Here is a 20604-nt window from a genome sequence, read left to right on the forward strand (position 1 = left end):
CATGTCACTAAATTGGAAGGGGGTCTCAACCAAAATTCCTTGAACGTCTGGGACAGCATAGGTTTCTCCTTGACTTATTTTACGTCAGTTACTTATTAACTATCAGATACTTCAATACACAGACAAGTACCTTACCCATACTGTCTATGCGATGCAAAGATTTCAGTGATGATCAAACACTTTAAAGATGAGTCCAGTCATGAATAAAGGACTTTAACTTGAAACACTTCTTCCTTATCATCAAGCTAAAATGAAAAATTAAAGTTTGACACAATACACATAACCCATCCATCGGGCTGTCAGATTGACGATGCAGTGCAGACAAAAGCCCTGCTGACGTTTATATTATGGAGAGGACTTAACAAAAAAACATGGCTGTTAAAAAAAACAGTCAACCCAGCTTGTAGAGTTCTGGGGTAAAGTTACGTCCCACCCACACATCAGAACCATCTACTGTGTTCACTACACAATTGAAATATGCACATAGACATTGAAAGTTTTTTCCTCAAGATCAGTGGAACAGGAAGGCTGCTGAAAGAGACTTCTGCACCTCCTGTGCAGACTCAGGCTCTAGAAGCTCTTCTAATGTATAAATGTTAAAAAAAAAAAAAAAGTGCCCTAGGTGCCCCTCAAACGTATAAAACAGAAAAATTGCCCTCTGGATGCCCCTCAAATGTATAAAACCTAAAAAAGTGCCAACTAGATGCCCCACCAATGTATAAATGTTAAAAAAAAGAGCCCTCTGGATACCCAACCAATGTATAAATGTTAAAAAAAAAGAGCCCTCTGGATACCCAACCAATGTATAAATGTTAAAAAAAAGTGCCCACTAGATGCTAGAAGGGCACTTTCTAGAAGACCTTTCAATCAATGTGTATGTGCACATTTTCATCGCTTATTTGATCTGAATGTGCACACTTTCGAGGTCTATGTGCTTATTTTCAACGCGTGTGTGCACAGCTTTGATGTGTGTGCTCTCTCTCTCTCTCTCTCTCTCTCTCTCTCTCTCTCTCTCTCTCTGTCTTCACACAACTGACATATGACCGTCATTACTTCACAAAGAAAGAGGGACAGACAGAAAACTGAAATTCCACAACCCTTCTAGAGACAGTTGTTCATTCAGGGGTGTGTCTCCATTTTTTTGCGCTTGCTCATGTCAACGTGAACATCAGTTGGTCGCCACTGATTAGGCGAGCATGCTTGACTGAATGCAGATGTTGGCACTATGTTAGCAATAAGGGGTCTACTTCCCTGTTGTTGGAGTTGGCGTTTCATTCCAACACTACTGTTTGTTGGTGCCAACTGTCCTCTCTATGCAACACACTACTCCAGAACCATAGCATGGTGGCGCATTCCTCCTTCAGTCACCTTCCCTTCAGTAACAACCCTTGGAACAGTTACACTACCGTTTAAAAGTTTGGGGTCACCCAGACAATTTTGTGTTTTCCATGAAAACTCACACTTTTATTTATCAAATGAGTTGAAAAATGAAAAGAAAATATAGTCAAGACATTGACAAGGTTAGAAATAATGATTTTTATTTGAAATAATAATTTTGTCCTTCAAACTTTGCTTTCATCAAAGAATGCTCCCTTTGCAGCAATTACAGCATTGCAGACCTTTGGCATTCTAGCTGTTAAGTTGTTGAGGGAATCTGAAGAAATTTCACCCCATGCTTCCTGAAGCACCTCCCATAAGTTGGATTGGCTTGATGGACACTTCTTGCGTACCATAAGGTCAAGCTGCTCCCACAACAGCTCAATGGGGTTGAGATCTGGTGACTGCGCTGTCCACTCCATTACAGACAGAATACCAGCTGCCTGCTTCTTCCCTAAATAGTTCTTGCATAATTTGGAAGTGTGCTTTGGGTCATTGTCCTGTTGTAGGAGGAAATTGGCTCCAATCAAGCGCTGTCCACAGGGTATGGCATGGCGTTGCAAAATTGAGTGATAGCCTTCCTTATTCAAAATCCCTTTTATCTTGTACAAATCTCCCACTTTACCTGCACCAAAGGAGCCCCAGACCATCACATTACCTCTACCATGCTTAACAGATTGCGTTAGGCACTCTTCAAGCATCTTTTCACTTGTTCTGTATCTCACTAATCTTCTTCTGTGTGATCCAAACACCTGAAACTTTGATTCGTCTGTCCATAACACTTTTTTCCAATCTTCCTCTGTCCAATGTCTGTGTTCTTTTGCCCATATTAATCTTTTCCTTTTATTGGCCAGTCTCAGATATGGCGTTTTCTTTGCCACTCTGCCAAGAAGGCCAGCATCTCGGAGTCGCCTCTTCACTGTAGACATTGACACTGGCGTTTTGCGGGTACCATTTAATGAAGCTGCCAGTTCAGGACCTGTGAGGCGTCTACTTCTCAAACTAGAGACTCTACTGTACTTGTCTTCTTGTACTGTTGTGCACCGGGGCCTCCCACTTCTCTTTCTACTCTGGTTAGAGCCTGTTTGTGCTGTTCTCTGAAGGGGGAAGTACACATCGTTGTAGGAAATGTTCAGTTTCTTTGCAATTTCTCGCACGGAATAGCCTTCATTTCTAAGAACAAGAATAGACTGTCGAGTTTCATATGCAAGTTCCCTTTTTCTGGCAATTCTGAGAGTATAATCGAACCCACAAATGTGATGCTCCAGATACTCAACTAGCTCAAAGAAAGGCCAGTTTTATAGCTTCTCTAACCAGCAAAACCGTTTTCAGCTGTGCTAACGTAACTGCACATGGGTTTTCAAGGTGTTTCTAATCATCCATTAGCTTTCTAACACGATTAGCAAACACAAAGTACCATTAGAACACTGGAGTGATGTGCCTCTATACACCTATGTAGATATTCCATTAAAAACCAGACGTTTGCAGCTAGAATAGTCTTTTACCACATTAACAATGTATAGAGTGTATTTCTGATTAATTTAATGTTATCTTCATTGAAAAAAACAGTGCTTTTCTTTCAAAAATAAGGACATTTCTAAGTGACCCCAAACTTTTGAATGGTAGTGTACTTTCATCTCTTTATGGCTGATACACAATATCAAATCTCCATCTGAGCAGATATTCTCCTATTCCTCCAAATGAATGGAAATGTCCTACAGAACACACACAACATGAAGGTGAGCGCTCACTGTACCTCACTTCGTCCCTGGAATCCATGACATTATTTTCTGCTACTGCAACGTCTTCAGATAACGTTTGTTGGGATTTGGAGCTATATAAATAAAGATAGATGGGTTGATGATGGTTGAGATTTCTATACTCATGTTTCAATCATAGACTGTATAAATAATGGACGTAGTATCCGTGATGTCACCCACCTGTTCCTTAGTGCTGTTTTGAAGCCAATCGTCGGCGGGAGCCATATTGGAAATGCTGAACTCAACCTAACTTAGTGTGAGGTAAAGAGGCGGGGTTTGAGCTTCCTAGCCAACAGCTATGTGTTCCCACCTGTCAGTCAAGTCAGTCATGTCCTTATTTGGGTCTTTTGTACCAGGCTGTAAACATGTCAGCTGTAAAGATCAGCTTTTTTGAATTGGTATGTATGTGGTTTCCGGTACTTTCAGAGCCAGCTTAAAGCGGATCCTCAATGAACTGCAGTTTTTAGCACTTTAGCATTGGACTAAAATTTTTAGACCGGAGGTTGCCGCTTGGTGCCGATAGAGAAATTAGCTACGCAGACCAAAGATGTTTTTTGAACCAGGCTGTAAACATGTTTATTTCTGATGTAAAGATCGTCTTTTTTGAATGGGTGGTTTCCGGTGTTGCTGCAGCCAGCCTCAGGTGGATGCTCGATGAATTGCAGTTTATAACACTTCCACATGGGCTTCATATTTTGAGAATGCATTGTGCCTCAGAAGCTCATCTTGTATCCAGAAACCACCCTGCTGTTTTCCCACAGACTTGTTATAGGGTTGTTGACATTATAGCGTTACGGCACTCAATATGGAGTCCAAAGTCAAATATCAAAATGCCAGGGCCGAATGGTAACAGAAGTCTGGAGCCAAATATCCCGGAAGATATTAAAGTTTGCATGCACTCAGTAGAGGCATTTGCTCTTTCACCATCTAAATGGTTTGGATTACAGACAGCTACGCAGCCCCACCCTATGCAAACTTTCCTGCTCACCAAACACATCTATGGCAAACAGCAATATCCTTTCAGATTTCAGGGCAAGAATCATGGCTCCAACTTCAGAAAAATAATGGTGGTCACAATGAGATTCACATGGCTCACCTGAAAGGAGCGGAAGAATAAACATAGCAAGAATTAAGAGGTCGAAAGTGGTGACGGGTTTCGCCTTTTGCTTTTTAGTCTTGGTTCAGAAATGCAAAATAGATCAACAGCTCTAGAAGATGTGTTTTCATCCTAGCTTCTCTGTGCCAACGTGTTTGATTGCTCTGATGCTTTTAGGTAAAATGACTTCTCAGAGAGCAAAGACGCTGCTGACACTGGACGCTGAAGCAGTCGGCACGCTCAAAGAAGGAATCAATTTCAAGAAAAGCCCGGAGGACGGAAAATGTTTCATCATTTACAAGAGCGACGATGGCATTAAAGCATGCAAGAACCAATGCAAACATCAGGGAGGGTTATTCATCAAAGACATCGAAGACCTGGATGGCAGGTGAGATCAGAAGGTGGAGCTTTCACCCATGAGAGCTGCGTCATGGTTGCTGACTTAGATTGAAGTAGTCAAAGTCAAAGAATAAAGCCATCAGAATGAATTATTGAGAAAGAACTAACAAGGAAAAGCGTGATGCAGACTGGATATGTTTCTTGTGATGTTCTGCTTCTACTTCTCTAAAAACTGCTCTTAGCCTCAGAGATGCTAAAGTGCTTTTTGTTCTCTGCTCTTGCAGGACTGTTAAATGCACCAAACACAACTGGAAACTGAATGTGTCATCGATGGAGTATGTCAATCCACCGGACAGCTTCTTGCAGGATGAGCTTGGTGAGTTCTGACGTTGCTTCTGTTAAGTACTTGCTTTTATGTTGGCTTCACACAGGAAGAATATCGGCTGAATGATGGTTTCATTTTTACTGTGGGGTGCATGTTGGCAGAATAAACCATTAAGACCACAGCTTTGAGCCGTGAGTCTCACAGGCTTAGGATCTAGAGAATAGACGGCTTGCAGGACGCCAAAGTAGGTGCAAGAAAGTTAAAGTACTTGGTGGATGAAGTTACTTGCACAGCTCTCTAGTCCGCTGAACTTCAGTTGAAGAAAGGTTGTGATAAATCAAGCTGGTTGCAGGTCAGTGATGCTATTTATTCATATAACATTTTGTGCAACATTGTCTCCTCTGCATCTATCCCTGTGTGTTTGTGTGAATCGAGCATCTCTTTTTAATGTAGACAAGATCACATCCTGTTGAGACCAGCTACTGAAACAGTCATAACACTTCCTGGAAAGCATCCCCTGAGTGCTAGGCAGTTCATCAAATTTCATCATCTTGGCTTCCCATAATCATGAAAATGAGCTACGTGAGCTTCAACATGTGCTGCAGCAGAAAAAACTATCATGCAGCCACAGGTGGAAGGTGGAGCGTAGGGAGAGGAGCAGGGCGCAGGTGATGATGATGATGATGATCATATGGTGGCCCAGTTTCCAGTGAGACAAAAAGAGCTTCAAAGTTCAAACCACAGGTTTGTGGTTAGATTAAGTCTGCAATGTTTGTTGTCACAGAGGAAGCCAAATTGGTCCATTCAAATGCATGCAAAGCACAGGCAAAGCACAGGCAAGGCAAGGCAAGGCAAGGCAAGGCAAGGCAAGGCAAGGCAAGGCAAGGCAAGGCAAGGCAAGGCAAGGCAAGGCAAGGCAAGGCAAGGCAAGGCAAGGCAAGGCAGCTTTATTTGTATAGCGCATTTCATACACGAGGGCAACTCAATGTGCTTTACATTAAAACATTAAAAGCATTGGAGACATTCAGACAGGCATAAAAGAACACAATTAAAATGACAAATATGATAAAACAGAAAAGAAAAGGAAAATTAGAAACATATTAAAAATTACATTACATTTTTAATTTAAAGTGGGTTAAAATAATCTAAGATAGGAAGGCAGTGGCAAATAAAAAAGTCTTAGTCTTTGATTTAAAAGAGGTGAGAGTTGGAGCAGACCTACAGCTTTCAGGGAGTGTGTTCCAGATATGTGGAGCATAATGACTAAACGCTGCTTCACCATGTTTCGTTCTGACTCTAGGAACTGAAAGCAGACCAGTACCTGATGACCTCAGAGGTCGAGGTGGTTCATAAAGTAGTAGCAGATCAGCAATGTATTTTGGGCCTAAACTATTCAGTGCTTTATAAACCATCAGCAGGATTTTAAAGTATATTCTCTGACAGACAGGAAGCCAGTGTAGGGATCTAAGAACTGGAGTGATGTGGTCTACTTTTTTGGTCCTTGTTAGGACTCGAGCAGCAGCATTCTGTATGAGCTGCAGTCGTCTGATGGACTTTTTAGGGAGTCCTGTAAAGACCCCGTTACAGTAGTCTAGTCTGCTAAAGATAAATGCATGGACGAGTTTTTCTGCATCCTGCTGAGACATAAGTCCTTTAATCCTTGATATATTCTTAAGGTGATAGTAGGCGGACTTTGTAATTGTCTTAATGTGGCTGCTGAAATGAAGGTCTGAGTCTATGACTACACCAAGGTTTCTGGCTTGGTTTGAACATTTCATCATTGCAGATTGGAGCTGAGCAGTAACCTTTAACCTTTCTTCCTTGGCTCCAAAAACAATCATTTCAGTTTTTTCTTTGTTTAACTGAAGAAAGTTCTGGCTCGTCCAGTCATTGATTTGTTCAATGCATTTACTCAGTGTTTGTATGGGACTATAATCCCCTGGTGATATGGTGATGTAAATGTGTGTGTCATCTGCATAGCTATGGTATTTTATTTGGTTGTTTCTTATTATCTGACCTAAGGGGAGCATGTAGATGTTGAATAGTAGAGGCCCCAGAATGGATCCCTGAGGTACTCCACATACGATTTTCATCCGCTCAGATGTGTATTTACCTATAGACACAAAATAGTCCCGGTCATTTAAATAGGACTTAAGCCAATTTAGTACTGCACCAGAGAGTCCCACCCAGTTTTCAAGTCTGTCCAGTAGTATCTTGTGGTCAACTGTGTCAAAAGCAGCACTAAGATCAAGTGATACCAAAACTGAAATTTTGCCATTGTCTGTGTTTAAATGAATATCATTGAGGACCTTGACTAGAGCGGTCTCTGTGCTGTGATGTGATCGGAATCCTGATTGGAAGACATCAAAACAGTCATTTATCATTAGATAATTGTTCAATCGTTGAAAAACAGCTTTTTCAATAATTTTACTTAAAAAAGGGAGGTTTGATATCGGCCTATAGTTCTTCAGGAGGGGTTTAATTACTGCTGTTTTCATGGCCTGGGGGAAGACACCTGAAAGAAGAGACATGTTGACAATTTGAAGCAGATCTAAGGTCATGCAGTCTGAAACCTTTTTGAAAAATGGTGATGGTAGAATATCAAGGCAGCAGGATGAGGATTTCAAATGCTGTATTATATCTTGTAGGTTTTTGTAATTTATTGGATTAAATTGTGTCATAGTGATTGAGTTGTTTTTTGGTGGACACACAGATAACACATTCCCAGTACCTCGTACAGTAGTGCTGACTGCTTGTCTGATTTTCTGAATTTTGGCAGTGAAGAAGAATGCAAATTCATTGCAGGCCTTGGTAGATAAGTGTTCAGAGGCCACTGGCACAGGGGGGTTTGTTAGCCTGTCGACTGTAGCAAACAGGGCGCATGCATTATCTTTGTTTTTGGTGATAATGTCTGAGAAGAAGGTCTGCCTTGACTTTTTAAGTTCTAGATTAAACATGTGAAGTCTTTCTTTATAAATGTCATAATGAACCTGAAGCTTTGTTTTACGCCACCTGCGCTCAGCTTTTCGACATTCCTTTTTTTCATGTTTGACCTGCATGGTATTCCTCCAAGGCGATTTTTTCTTATTGCAGACCACTTTTACTTTAGTTGGTGCAATGGAATCAATAATATTTGTAATTTTTAAAGTGAAATCTTCTACAAGTTCATTTGCAGAGAACCTAGAGAAGGGGGTTATGGAAGAGAAAGCCTGAATAAATAATCACTGGTACTTTCAGTAATGTAACGTTTTGAGATAACCTCAGTTTGAACATTAGTGTTCACAGATAAATCACTTTCAAAGAAAACACAGCAGTGATCAGAGAGAGCAACATCAGATACCAGAACCTTGGAAATGTTTAGACCCTTGGAGATAACCAAGTCTAGGATGTGGCCCCTGTTGTGTGTGGGCTGCGTCACATGCTGAGTGAGTCCAAAGTTGTCAAGGACATAACAGTTCTTCAGTCACTCTGTCCTCAGGTTTGTCAACATGGATGTTAAAATCACCAACAATTAAAACAGAATCAAAGTCAGTGCAGATAAGAGACAGTAGTTCAACAAGGTTATCAAAGAAATCAGTACAGTATTTAGGTGGTCTGTAAATATTAAGAAATATAGACTGAGAGGATGTATTTAACTGAAGAGCCACATATTCAAAAGAAGTGAAATTTCCATAAAGCACCTGCTTGCATTTGAATAACTCATTAGAAATTATATTAACACCTCCTCCTTTTTTATGCGTTCTAGTCTCACTCATGAAAGAGAAGTTTGGAGGGCATGATTCAATGTGTACAGCTGCACTGTTATCTTGGTCTAACCAACTCTCCGTTAAAAACATAAAATTGAGATTATGTTTAATAATAAAATCATTTATTAAAAAAGATTTGCCTCCCAGAGACCTGATATTTAATAAAGCTAAGTTTAGTGAGTTAAAACCAGTTGTGTTATTTTTTACAGCTGTTTGTGGCTGACGAGGAATTGGAGCTACATTTAACAAGTTGGCAGATTTAGTCGAGTATCTTCTGTTTCTTAGCAGATTTACCCTTTTTCTATTCCCTGCCAACAGAGGAATTGAGGAGGCTACCTGAATTCCACGGGGCCCCGGCTTTTCCTGGTTGAAAACATTAATGATATCAGCTTTGAAGCCTGGACCCGGCCCATATCAGAATTGTTATGATGATGATGATTCTGAGGTGAAGGGGCTTTGTGAAGTTTCTGTGATGGTGGTTTCGGGCGCGGTGGTGGGCTGGGGGCTGGGCGATGGGGTAGATTTAGGGGAGAAAATATGGGATCTGTTTTGTTTTGTCTTGTCTCTTGTCCTTGGCCAGGGAAGCTGGTGTGTGATACACAGAGTAAAATAGGTTGGAGGTGAACACTAGCGGAACATATCATTGCCGGGCCGGGGGCGGGGCACATGACCGGGCCCTTAAAACCCTCATCGTAACATTGCTTTACAACATACATGTCCGCAACAACGGGGCTTACAAGCATTTCTACATTTTTTACACACAGTTATGTCATTTTGAAGTCAATCAAACGGACATGAAGTCCAACAAACCAAGAGAACAACAAAAACATTAGGCTACCTGGCCCCAAATAATGAAACAACACAAATTCAAAGCACTTCAGCACCACGGATAGCGACCGCATCATTCTGACACCCACTTTAACTCTTTCAGCTAATGAGGGTACAGTGGGTCTCTGTATCAACAGCTATACAGTTTAGTGAAATTGGCACAGCGGCCCACATGTTCACTTACAAACACAAAATCAATATGTACTAGGCCTACTCACCACTATTTGAAGGGCATACGACGAGCCTTGCGCTCCGCGAACTCGTCTACGATGTGCTGTATGTCCATTTTCTTTGCTCTTACATTCTCAATGGACAACATTGCAAGTCCGCTTAGTCTCTCCTGTCCCACCGTGCTCCTCAAGTGGTTTTTGATCAGTTTTAACTTGGAGAATGAGCGCTCCGAGGTTGCAACTGTGACAGGAAGAGTCAAAAACAAAAGCAGGGCGGTGCAAACCTCGCTGAATGCAGAAGTTACTGCTGGGTGGTTGACAATAAGCATTTTTGCCAGATCCGCAACAGACTTTTGCATTGGTATCTGGTCCCTGAAAGATGTTCTGAAGGAAAGCAGCTGGCCAGCGAAGCTGGGGTCGATGTCCCGACTGTAGTGCTCACTAAGCCGCAGGGCAGCTTGATGTAACTCCTCGTCCCGTGCTTGCAGCAGTGTGTTTGGGTGAATTGCCTCAAACATGTTCACAGTTCCATTCAAACTGATGAATCTTTGGGACAGTTGCTGGATGATGATGTCAAGACAGGCATTAAAGACGTTCACCCGAAAGTTGCTCTCTGCGTCAGTGAGGCGACTGTCTTCAGAAAGTTCATCAAAGTGACGCCTAACTTTTCTGGCCCTGGTTGTTTCAAACTGCGTTTGACTTCCCCATTTAGTAGCTAGAGCAAGAGTGGCAGACTTAGCCTCATCAAATTGCTCTCTAAACTCCATCAACACACTGATGGCGTTTTTCAGTAGAGTAGATGCTTTCAGAATATCCGCGTCCTTAGCTTGCAGTAACTGTGAGGCAGCGTTTATACATTCCAGAATCTTGGTTTGCATGTTGACCAGAAATATGAAAGAAAAGTTGCTCATGGCATTCTTGAGCGCACTTGCTTCACCACGCTCATCTTTTTTGTCACTGGTCAGGGATATTTTGACGAGGGCTCTCATAATGTCTCCATATCTGTGCTTTAAAGCAAAAAGCACATCATGTCGAGAAGACCAGCGAGTGGGACAGAGGCGTTTTAATGTGACATTTCTGCTCTCTGGCATCATTAACTTATCAAGGAGCGCCCATCGTTTGATGCTGTGACCAAAAAAGTTGTACAGCATCTCTACGGTGTCATAGAACTGCTTCACTCCAGGGACGTTTTTAACAGAATCGTTGAGAGCTAGATTGAGATTATGAGCAGCGCAATGAACATAGCGGGCAAGGGGCTCCTTCTCTGTTATTCTTGCCTGCACGCCTGAATACACACCACTCATATTCGCGGCCCCGTCATAGCCCTGTCCGCGGCACTTTGACAGATCTATTCCATTTTTCTCTATTGAGCCCAGGATTTGGTTTTCAAGCTCTGAAGCTGATGAGCCCACAGTCGCTTCAAAACCCATAAACACTTCATTAATTTTGATATCTGTTGCGATATCCCTGTCGTTCTTAACAACAGTCACATAACGGTAAACCTGGCTCAGCTGGTCTATCTTTGACACATCTTGAGTTGTGTCCATGATAATGGAATAAAACGGGGCTTCGTTTATTTCATTAATTATGCCACCCTTAACACGTTGAGATAATATGTAAATAATCTCATCTTGAATCTGGTGACTTAGGTATTTCACTGACCCTTCTGGTCGGTTGATTAGCTCTTTCAAAACAGGGTCGTAGCGAGCTAATAATTCGATTATTGACAAAAAGTTGCCAGCATTACCCTTGCCAAGAATCTCCCTGTGCCCCCTGAATGCCAGGTTGCACGAAGCCAGTGTAAGAGTCACGTTTACAATGCGCTCCACGACCTGTCTCCAAAACAAGGCTGCATTACGCACATTCTTCTCCATTTCGGCGTCTATCGTGCCGTTGAGTTTCCACTGCTCATAGACTATGCATGCACCAAGATGTATTTGCGTGGATTCATGCTTCTCAATTTTGGCAGAAAGATGTTTCCAGTCTCTTATTCCGTTTACCCATGCGTTACTGTAGTAAGGGGCATTTCGGTTTGCAAAAAGCCAGCAAGGCTCACAGTAACAGCAGTCTAATTTGGGGGAATAGCACATCCAGCTGCGGGGAAGCTTCATCCCAACTTTAGTGGTAGAGGTGTAATAACTTTCAGAAAAACACTGATTGTCTTTATCAGTGGGAAATGGACCTTTGGGTCTGCATGGGCCCATCTTAAGGATGTATCTTTTAATGTTGGCGTCCAGGATGTTTTCAGAAAAATTGGCCCGATCAGTCGGAAAACCCTCCGGAGAAGGGATTTCATCCGCCGTGATCTGCGTGTCACCTGCAGCGTGAGGAGGAGACCTGCTGCTGCTTTCATTTCCAGTTTCCAGCGCGAGTGAGGAGGGGGGCTGCTGGTCAGCTACTAGGTCTGGCTCTACCCTGGAGCAGCTAGCAACTGCTGAGTCCGTAACATCACCGCTATACAGCCGAGAGAGAAAGAAGGGGATATAAGCTAGGTGGCTGGGCTACTACAATAACAATCAACAGTTTACAACTAACTCACACATTGTTTAGACTGTAGTGTAATGATTGTTAGATTGCTACCTGTAAATCTGGCTCCCTGACTGTGCTGCCAGTATTGGCGGGCCTGAACCGCTGCCAACAACGCCAGGTTCATCTCCAGTAGGACGAACAAAATATGTGTCCAGTTTTTGTAACTTGCTTTTTCCTTCTTCTCTTTTTTCCTTTTCTTTGCGCTTTGTCGCTCCACTTTTATGTTTATACAAATTGCCACTCATGTTTGGTTTATCAAAATGCTCCACCTAGCTTGCACTTTGTTGACAAGTGACGGATGATGACGTTGGTGGACGATTGATGACGTTTGGGTTGATGACTGTTTTACCCAAAATACACTGGGAGAAAATATCTGAGATCCACTTGTAAATTCAAACAGTGAGAATGAAAGTGAATCCAGTCATGCAGCAGACATTTTATTCAATATTTTACACTCAACTACACGACTCAAGTCAGTCTTATAGTTAGGTTTTAACCAACCATGACTTATCCTGAATGGGGAAACCTATATAAGCCCACACACACTGACACCACAGCTCTGCTCAAATTTTAAAACATATCCAGCTCTACCAATGGAGCTCATAGCACCATTGCCGAGTCCGCCCGCCCGCGGGAGGGGCCCGCCTCCCCCAGACCCCCGGGCCTGCCTCCCCGGGCCCCCCTCCACCCCGGGCCGGGGGAGCGCCGCCCCCCCATAAGCTCCGCCCCTGGAGGTGAACAATCTTACTCCTGACTTGTTGAGGCAAAATCCATCTGCCTTAAAAAAGTGTCTACGTTCCCAGAAAATATTAAAATTGTCAATAAAGTTCACTGATTGAGCAGCACATGTAGCTTTGAGCCATTTGTTCAAAATCAACAGCCTGCTGAATCTCTCGTCCCCTCTTCGGACAGTCGGTAGGGGGCCACTGATAAACACCACAGTATCAACAGATCTGACTTTGTGCAGCAGATCAGTAAAATCTTGTTTCAATACCTCAGATTGTTGCTTCACAACATCCAAGGCCCCAGTGTGAAGAATGAGTGATTTCACCGTTGTGTGGTCAGCAACAATGTCCAGAATTTTGACATAGATGTCAGAGACCGAATCGTTGGTGAAGCAGAGGACTTTGGTGTTTCTCTTGCCACAGAGGCTACTGACCTCTTTCACGGAGAATATTGGTCTTGGATAAATGGACAAACAAATGACCTCAAAGAAGGCCTATGTTGCTCTGCAAATACTAGAATTACAAAAGGAGACACAGAGATGAAGGATGCTGTTGATTGCAAAAATGCAACAACCGAAACTATTTCCATTTTAAGGTCAGGTTGCAAATTCAGAAGTGCAGCAATGGAAATGTGTTGCCAGTAAAATATGTTTTGCAAAATAAGCAACAGATATGGAGCGCTCTGTTTAGCCACAAGACTCTGTTAACGGAAACAGAAGTTTCACCCTGCAGAACATATAAGCTGTTGGTATTCCTGTGCTTCCCCACCCTATTTTTAAATAACACAACAGCAAAAAGACTAATACGCTGAAAGAGCAGAAGCAGAAAAAACACTTCTTTTTTCTATGAAGTTCAAAAACGGATTATTCAAATAGAGTCTGGTTCCTTGAAATAGAGTTGTTAGTCGTTAGAGGATCTTGCCTCATCAGAAGAACAGTTATTTCTCAGGACCCTGTTCAGTTATGTTGCAAGACAGTTTGGAAAAAATGGCAAGAAACCCTTCAAAGGCAAAATCATCATTCTGGAAGACATCTCACGACCCCCCATTTGTGTCTTGCGACCCCCCAGGGGGTCTCGACCCCCACTTTGGGAACCCCTGAACTAGAGGACCTTCTTTGATAAGTCCTTATCATGCAGCAGTTACAGCCTGTCAGAGGGAGTTAGTTGAATTAATCCTTTTAAACCTACATGTATTGTTTTTCATAGGAGCCTACAGCTTTAATGAAATCATTCCAAATTAAATATTCTTATTTTTGTGAAAGCCAGAGTAAAAAGTTGGTGTTTTATTTGTGCCGAGAAGAGTTACTCCTTCTTCTTGACTGTCAGTCTTATAAATGTTATTTCACACACAGAGGTGGAGACGTTGGAGGATGGAGGGCTTCAGCTGGTCGAGTTAAGCCCTGTTGACCCCTGGCTGACTGACCCACGAGAGCCTCAGGAACTCCAGGAAGGAGAAGTGAAAGTATGAACTCCTACCATCCGTCCATTTCCTTTTATTGTTATTGCGGCACCATCCAGGTCTCCTGAACAAAGTTACTGTGATGGATCACCTTATTACGATCAGCCAGGTTAAAGTCAGGGCAGTGTTAATTTCGTCAACGAAATTATGACGATAAATGTTCTTCAACGACTAATTTTTTCATGACGAAAATGAGACTATGACGAGCTAAACTGCATCACTGATAATAAAAACTAAGACGAACGTAGATTTTGATTTCGTTGACGTTGACGAGACGAAAACATTAGTGGCGGATCATCGGACATTCAAAATCCATGTTTTCCCCACTGTGCGTCTAATCTTTAGAAATAAAAGTGATTCATTCCTGTGTTATTAGAGTTATTATTTGAGGGGCTCAGTGTTAGCTTGGTCTCTACCTGCAGCAGGTGTGCTTCATGAACCAGCTCTCCTCACCTCCATGCATCTGTCTCATCTTCATTCAGGATTTTTTACCCCAGGTGTGCGTTAGTAACAAAGACGCAACCGGGGGATGTCTGTTTACTATTTGACGTTGTCAATAGACGTTGATCACCGTGAAAAGCTCCGCGTCTACAGAATGATTTATCCCAGTTTGGTGAAACATTAGACACATTTAGTAAGTTTTGATGAACTCCTTGTTGAAAGATGCAGATGCATTTCAGAGTGCCGTGAACTGACCGGATAGGACATGGTGGCGAGGGCGCTCCTCAGTGTGCGACTTGTGTAGCTTACCAGCGTGAGAGTGTTTTTTGAGTGTTGTAAGTGTTTAAACTTGCATGTCAAGCACCGATTCGAAAACATCAACTATGAATCTGTCTGTGGACCTATTTATGCTGCTTTGTGCACTATTTTGTGGACTTTACACCAGTTTGGAGGTTGGATATGAAGTGGGTACCTGTTATGGTGCCTTTACTGGGAGAATCATCTTAAGTCGTGAGTTTCTCCGGTCATTTCGGTCCACCATGGATGGTGTTGCCCCGGTGAATATTCCACCAGAGCTTCGCAGACCGATCGCTAAATCCACACGTCGGAAAAGAGGGAGAAGAGGTGGGTTGCGTTGGAGACTCGAGAACATGAGCCCCCATGATTACTGCAAGCTACCTGCCCTTCCTTCAGTTCTCCTTTCTAACGCTCAGTCTATCCGCAACAAGTTAGATGAGCTGGAAGCCTGGGCAAAATTCAGACATGAAGTGAAGGACACTTGTTTACTGGTCTTCACTGGGAATTGTGTTTGATTCCAAACTGAAGTTTGATGTCAACATAGTGTCTATTGTCAAAAGATGCCAGCAAAGGATTTACCTGCTGAGGAAGCTGAACTCTTTTAATGTCAGTAAGAGGATTTTAAGGAACTTTTATTGTTCTTTTATTGAAAGCCTTTTAACCTTTTCTTTTATCTGCTGGTTCAAGGGCTTACCCATCAAAGAGAAGAACAGCCTGCAGAGCATTCTAAAAGTTTGCTCCATGATTACGGGAATTAAACAGTGAGACTTGTGTTCCCTCTGGGAGAACCAGGTGCTGAAGAAAGCAAAAGACATTATCGGCCAGCCCTTACATGTCCTTCGTACCGAGTTTGTGCTGATGCCTTCAGCTCGCCGTTTTTATGATCCCGTGAGGAGAACTAATCGGTATTCAAAGTCTTTTATCCCGTCTGCTATCGGGCTTTTAAACTCAGAGGGCAGTCTTTCTAGTCATTTTAAATAACATTGGTATGACAAGAGATTATATTGTCTTTTAATCGTTGTCGTATTTTACTGTTATTTATTTATTACGTTAACTTATGTTGTCCTCCACAGACCCTCTAGTCCCATATACAGACCTTGACTTGTTACTTGTAGCATGCATATATGATGGATGTGTTGTAGATGTTAAATGTTGTATGGTTGTTGTATGGTAAGCTATAAACGAATTGCCCTTCTTGGGATCAATAAAGTTGTCTGAATCTGAATCTGAATCTGAATCAGACTGACTGTCCAGTGCCTCTGTCGCTGGGAGGTGCATTCAGGGACCGTCGTAAATGTGCAATACAGCCCTTTCATGGCATTTTTCTGTGAATCTAGAGAATCAAGATACATTCACAGAGGTCAAATCAAGAATGTTTTCTTTTGACATTTTAGCAAAGACAGGCTTAATTATCTAACTTAAAATGTTTTGAGTTTCCGCCGTTTAAAACTAGACTAAAATGTCTTGAGTTTTCGTTGACTAAAACTAAACTAAAACTATAAAGGGCTGAAAGGACTAAAATGTGACTAAAACTAACAGGCATTTTTGTCTAAAGACTAAGACTAAACCTAAAATAGCCACCAAAATTAACACTGAGTCAGGGAAATGTCAGCGTCTAATTTGCAGTGTGACAGATCAACACATCACTCTTACTGATGTGATATTTTGAGTTTATGTTCAACATCATAAACTGAGTGTATGTTAATTATGTAATACAATCAATAATATTGAAATATATCAATCCTTTTCCTTTTAAACGATTTAATTTCAGGGCGCTGGTGGCCTAGCGGTCTACGCGCCCCACATACAGAGGCTATGGTCCTTGACGCAGAGGTTCAACTCCTGGCCGTGACCATTTGCTGCATGTGATCCCCCACTCTCTACTCCCCACATTTCCTGTCTCTCTTATCATAAAGGCAAAAAGCCCCAAAAATATAACTTATAGAGAATAAGAATATGAATAATAAAAATGTAATTTCCAGCACAATTGGTCACAAAAATATTCACCACAATGCAGAGTATGAAGTGTTAGATAGTCACACACCCACAGTCAGCAACCAAGCGACAATCTCCGATCTTAAAATATGAAGTCCATGCGGAAGTGTTATAAACTGCAAATCATTGAGGATCCGCTTGAGGCTGGCTGCAGAAACACCAGAAACCACATACACACCCATTTAAAAAAGATGATCTTTGCAGCAGAAATAAACATGTTTACAGCATAGTTCAAAAAACGGCTTGGCTCTACGTAGCTAATTTCTCTATCAGCACACACTGTACGAAGGTGAATTTTTTCTAACGCAACGGTTCAGAAGATATTAAGATTATGAGTTTTTGCCCAAATAAGGACATGACTGACTTGACTGACAGGCGGGAACACATAGTTGTTGGCTAGGAGGCTTAAACTCCGCCTCTTTATGTCATACTTTTGACTGGTTGAGTTCCACATTACCAATATGGCTGCCACCGCTGATTGGCTTCAAAACAGCGCTCAGGAACAGATGGGTGACGTCACGGATACTACGTCCATTATTTATAGAGTCTACGTCAGCGACCCATCCATTGAGAAGACTGAGGTGCACAAGTACCTCAGCACCACTATCAACAACACGCTCACGTTGTCAAATGACAGTGAAATGATCTTTTCAAAATGTTAGCAACGTTTAAAGTTTAAGAAGCGCTCAAAACAAAATCATTACAGAAAGCAGTACAATCTTTGGACTGGACCTGAAGCCACCAAGCAGCATCTACAGCAGGACTACAAATAAAGGACTACAAATAGCCTCACACACAGGATCTGTAACTGCGTCCTCAGCTATTTAGCTTCAGGACGCAGTTACAGATCCTCCAATTTAAGACTAAACATGCCAGCTTTCATCAGACTAATTAAGAACTAGTTTGACCCACTTCAAATGCTTTAATTCATTGACTTTTTCCTTACTAGTGACTTCTCAAACTGCTTCCTTGTTTAAAGCTGCACATGTTGTCTGCTTTCATTGTTTGTCTGTCTTTGTGTCGTGTTTGTTCCAATGCTTTCACTCAAACCACGTCCCAAATGGATGAACAACGCTCTTTGAAGTTGAAGTCATTTGATTTTATTTTGACGCACAGGTAACCTACTTGACCCACGCCTGCATGGAGCTGCAGCTGGGCCAGAAGCGGTTCATGTCCGATCCCTGGCTGATGGGTCCCGCGTTCGCTCGTGGTTGGTGGCTTCTCCATGAGCCTCCAGAGGACTCTCTGGATCGGCTGTGTGCAGCGGATCTGGTCTACATCAGTCACATGCACTCTGACCACCTCAGGTAAAGTATACACAGACACGCTCATGATCACCTCTATTTGTTCATGACGCTCCCTTTTTCTTCTTTGTGTCATTCTCATCTTTTCTCCCTCTCTCTCACTCTGACTCAGGTGAGGACAGAGAGCTTCACATGTCGACATTTTAAATCTGGTCTGGGCTTGTCTCTGTCTGTGTCAAGCAAACATTTGCATGCTGTTGGACTGTGGATGATTGTTTCAGGAGCCTGGTGGATTATATTTGTCTCTATTTGATGTATTTTCTGTGATCTAGGTTCAGATTTGAGACTAGTATGATCGTTTGAAACATCTGAACTTTACCCCTGAACTAGGGACTTTACCCCTGAGCTACATGCGTTTCGAGCAGAGGAACCAGGATCTAAATTTAGTTCAGGTGTCGTTAATCTCTCCCCTGAAAAGCCCCTGCTTGGGGGGTAGTACTTTTTGGGACTTTTGGGGGGCAGGGCCAGCAATGCTGAACGTGTCTGATTGGTAGATTAACCGCAGTGTTTTTATTCCGAACTGCCATCCACAATAACATCACACACATCTGTGATTCACTTGATTTATCTTTCTTTCATTAGTTTTTATTTGTTCTATCTTCTTTGTATGTGTGTGTACTTTTCAAAAGAAGAAGCTGTGATTCACTTGATTTAGCAGCTTGTAACAGTAGTCTTCTCTCAGCCCACCGTGAATGCGTCTCTCCCGGTGTTACGGTTTTAAAAGTGACCCTGTAAATTGGAGACCTTCAGCTGAACGTGTCAGTGTTTGTGGAGTTTACACAGCTGTTGAAATACAGAGGGAGTTCCTGGGATTGCAAACTAGTTTAGTTTTTATTAAGATTTCAAAATATCCTCATCAGATATTTAATGATCGTCTAAAGACGTTTATGAGGGATGCATCCGGCTGAAAGTCGGCAGTTAACAGGGTCGCTGTTTAAACCAAAACACCGGCGGATCTCCGCCACAGCTTTTTGAGTTAAAAAGGATTTTAAAGTCGTGTTGAAACGTCTTTGCTACTCGCGCTTATCTCCTCTCACATGTTGATTGAGTGAATCCATCTGTGCTGAAATATAGCACGATCTAAAACAGCCCGATCTGAGTCTCTTTATGCTAACAGGCTAACTGTTGTGTTGCTCATAATGATACCTGCCTGTCCGTCTGCTTCTATGTTGTCATCTGTGATGACTGGCATTCATCTTTGTTTTGCTGCCCTCTACTGGTCTGGTGGTGTAGTGCCTTTACTTTTTATTTCCTCCATACATCACTGGCCTGATTTGCACAATCTACCTGGGTCTTCAGCCCGCGGTCGAAACACAGACAACAATGGGGGTACAGGAACCTTTTAGTTCAGGGGACCCTTGGTCAAAATGCACCTTTAGTGACGCCTGACATTGCCACTTTTAAATTTCCCCATAGCACCAAACATGAGAGGTAAACTAGTTTGAACTACCTAAAGGAATATTATGAGTTGCTCCATTCTTGATATAATGCTCTGTTTTTGCTGTAAGTCATTCTAACTTTAGAGCAAGTCTACTTTTATCTCACTCACTTATTTCCTTCCTCTGCATCCGTCCTCTCTGCGGCTCCTCTGTGTGTATATCTGTCTGAATCACTTGCTATGCTGATGCCACTAAAGATTTGACTGGCTCATCTGCATCATGTGTGATGATATACAACAAACATACTGGTTGGTGATGGCAAGAGAAGGGGTTTACATTAGATTCCGCCAATGGCAAGGAAAGCTTTGCTGGTAAGAACAGACAAGCTCACCAAAATTTGACATCAGGTCCAGGTACTGACTCCTAAAAGGATGGCATCTTTGTCAGGATCAGGACCATCTCTGTTTTTTTGGGCGCCTGGAATGTTATCTGTTGCACTCGTTAGGATTTCATTTGTCCACAGAGAGATGTGCTAACCTTCTCCCTAACCAGCAAACATCACTTATTTTGTTGCATTTTGCTGCGTCTGCAGTAAGGGCCTTCTTCTTTCTAATCCTCTCCCTCCCTGCTTGTTCAGAGGGGGAACTACTTCAAATTTCACACTAACACAAGTGCACTGTATTAAAAGTGGCATTTTTTCACTCCATTATTTCTCAGTGAGAGTTTAAAGTCTAATCTAAAAGCCGTGCAGTCTACTTGCTGAAATGATGCAGCCACCTAACACAACTTTTCCCCCTGACCATCCAAGCAAATGCAATCATCATTCTGGGAGAC

At 42.3% G+C, this 20604-nt stretch overlaps 1 protein-coding gene across 2 annotated transcripts in view; it reads left to right on the forward strand.

Annotated features, from left to right (window-relative positions):
• Positions 1-20604, forward strand: part of cmah (cytidine monophospho-N-acetylneuraminic acid hydroxylase) — a 40696-nt gene that overhangs the window by 8797 nt on the left and 11295 nt on the right. The window contains exons 2-5 of one of the 2 annotated variants that reach the window (XM_034673094.1): positions 4411-4621; positions 4857-4948; positions 14248-14357; positions 18204-18394. In XM_034673094.1, coding sequence (XP_034528985.1) covers positions 4416-4621; positions 4857-4948; positions 14248-14357; positions 18204-18394 — 599 coding nt within the window. In that variant the 5' untranslated portion in view covers positions 4411-4415. Of the gene's footprint in view, positions 1-4410; positions 4622-4856; positions 4949-14247; positions 14358-18203; positions 18395-20604 lie in introns of those variants that run through there. The other variant, XM_034673095.1, reaches the window with a different exon arrangement.

This window comes from Notolabrus celidotus, chromosome 21, assembly GCF_009762535.1.
Source record: "Notolabrus celidotus isolate fNotCel1 chromosome 21, fNotCel1.pri, whole genome shotgun sequence".
Lineage (NCBI taxonomy): Eukaryota > Metazoa > Chordata > Actinopteri > Labriformes > Labridae > Notolabrus > Notolabrus celidotus.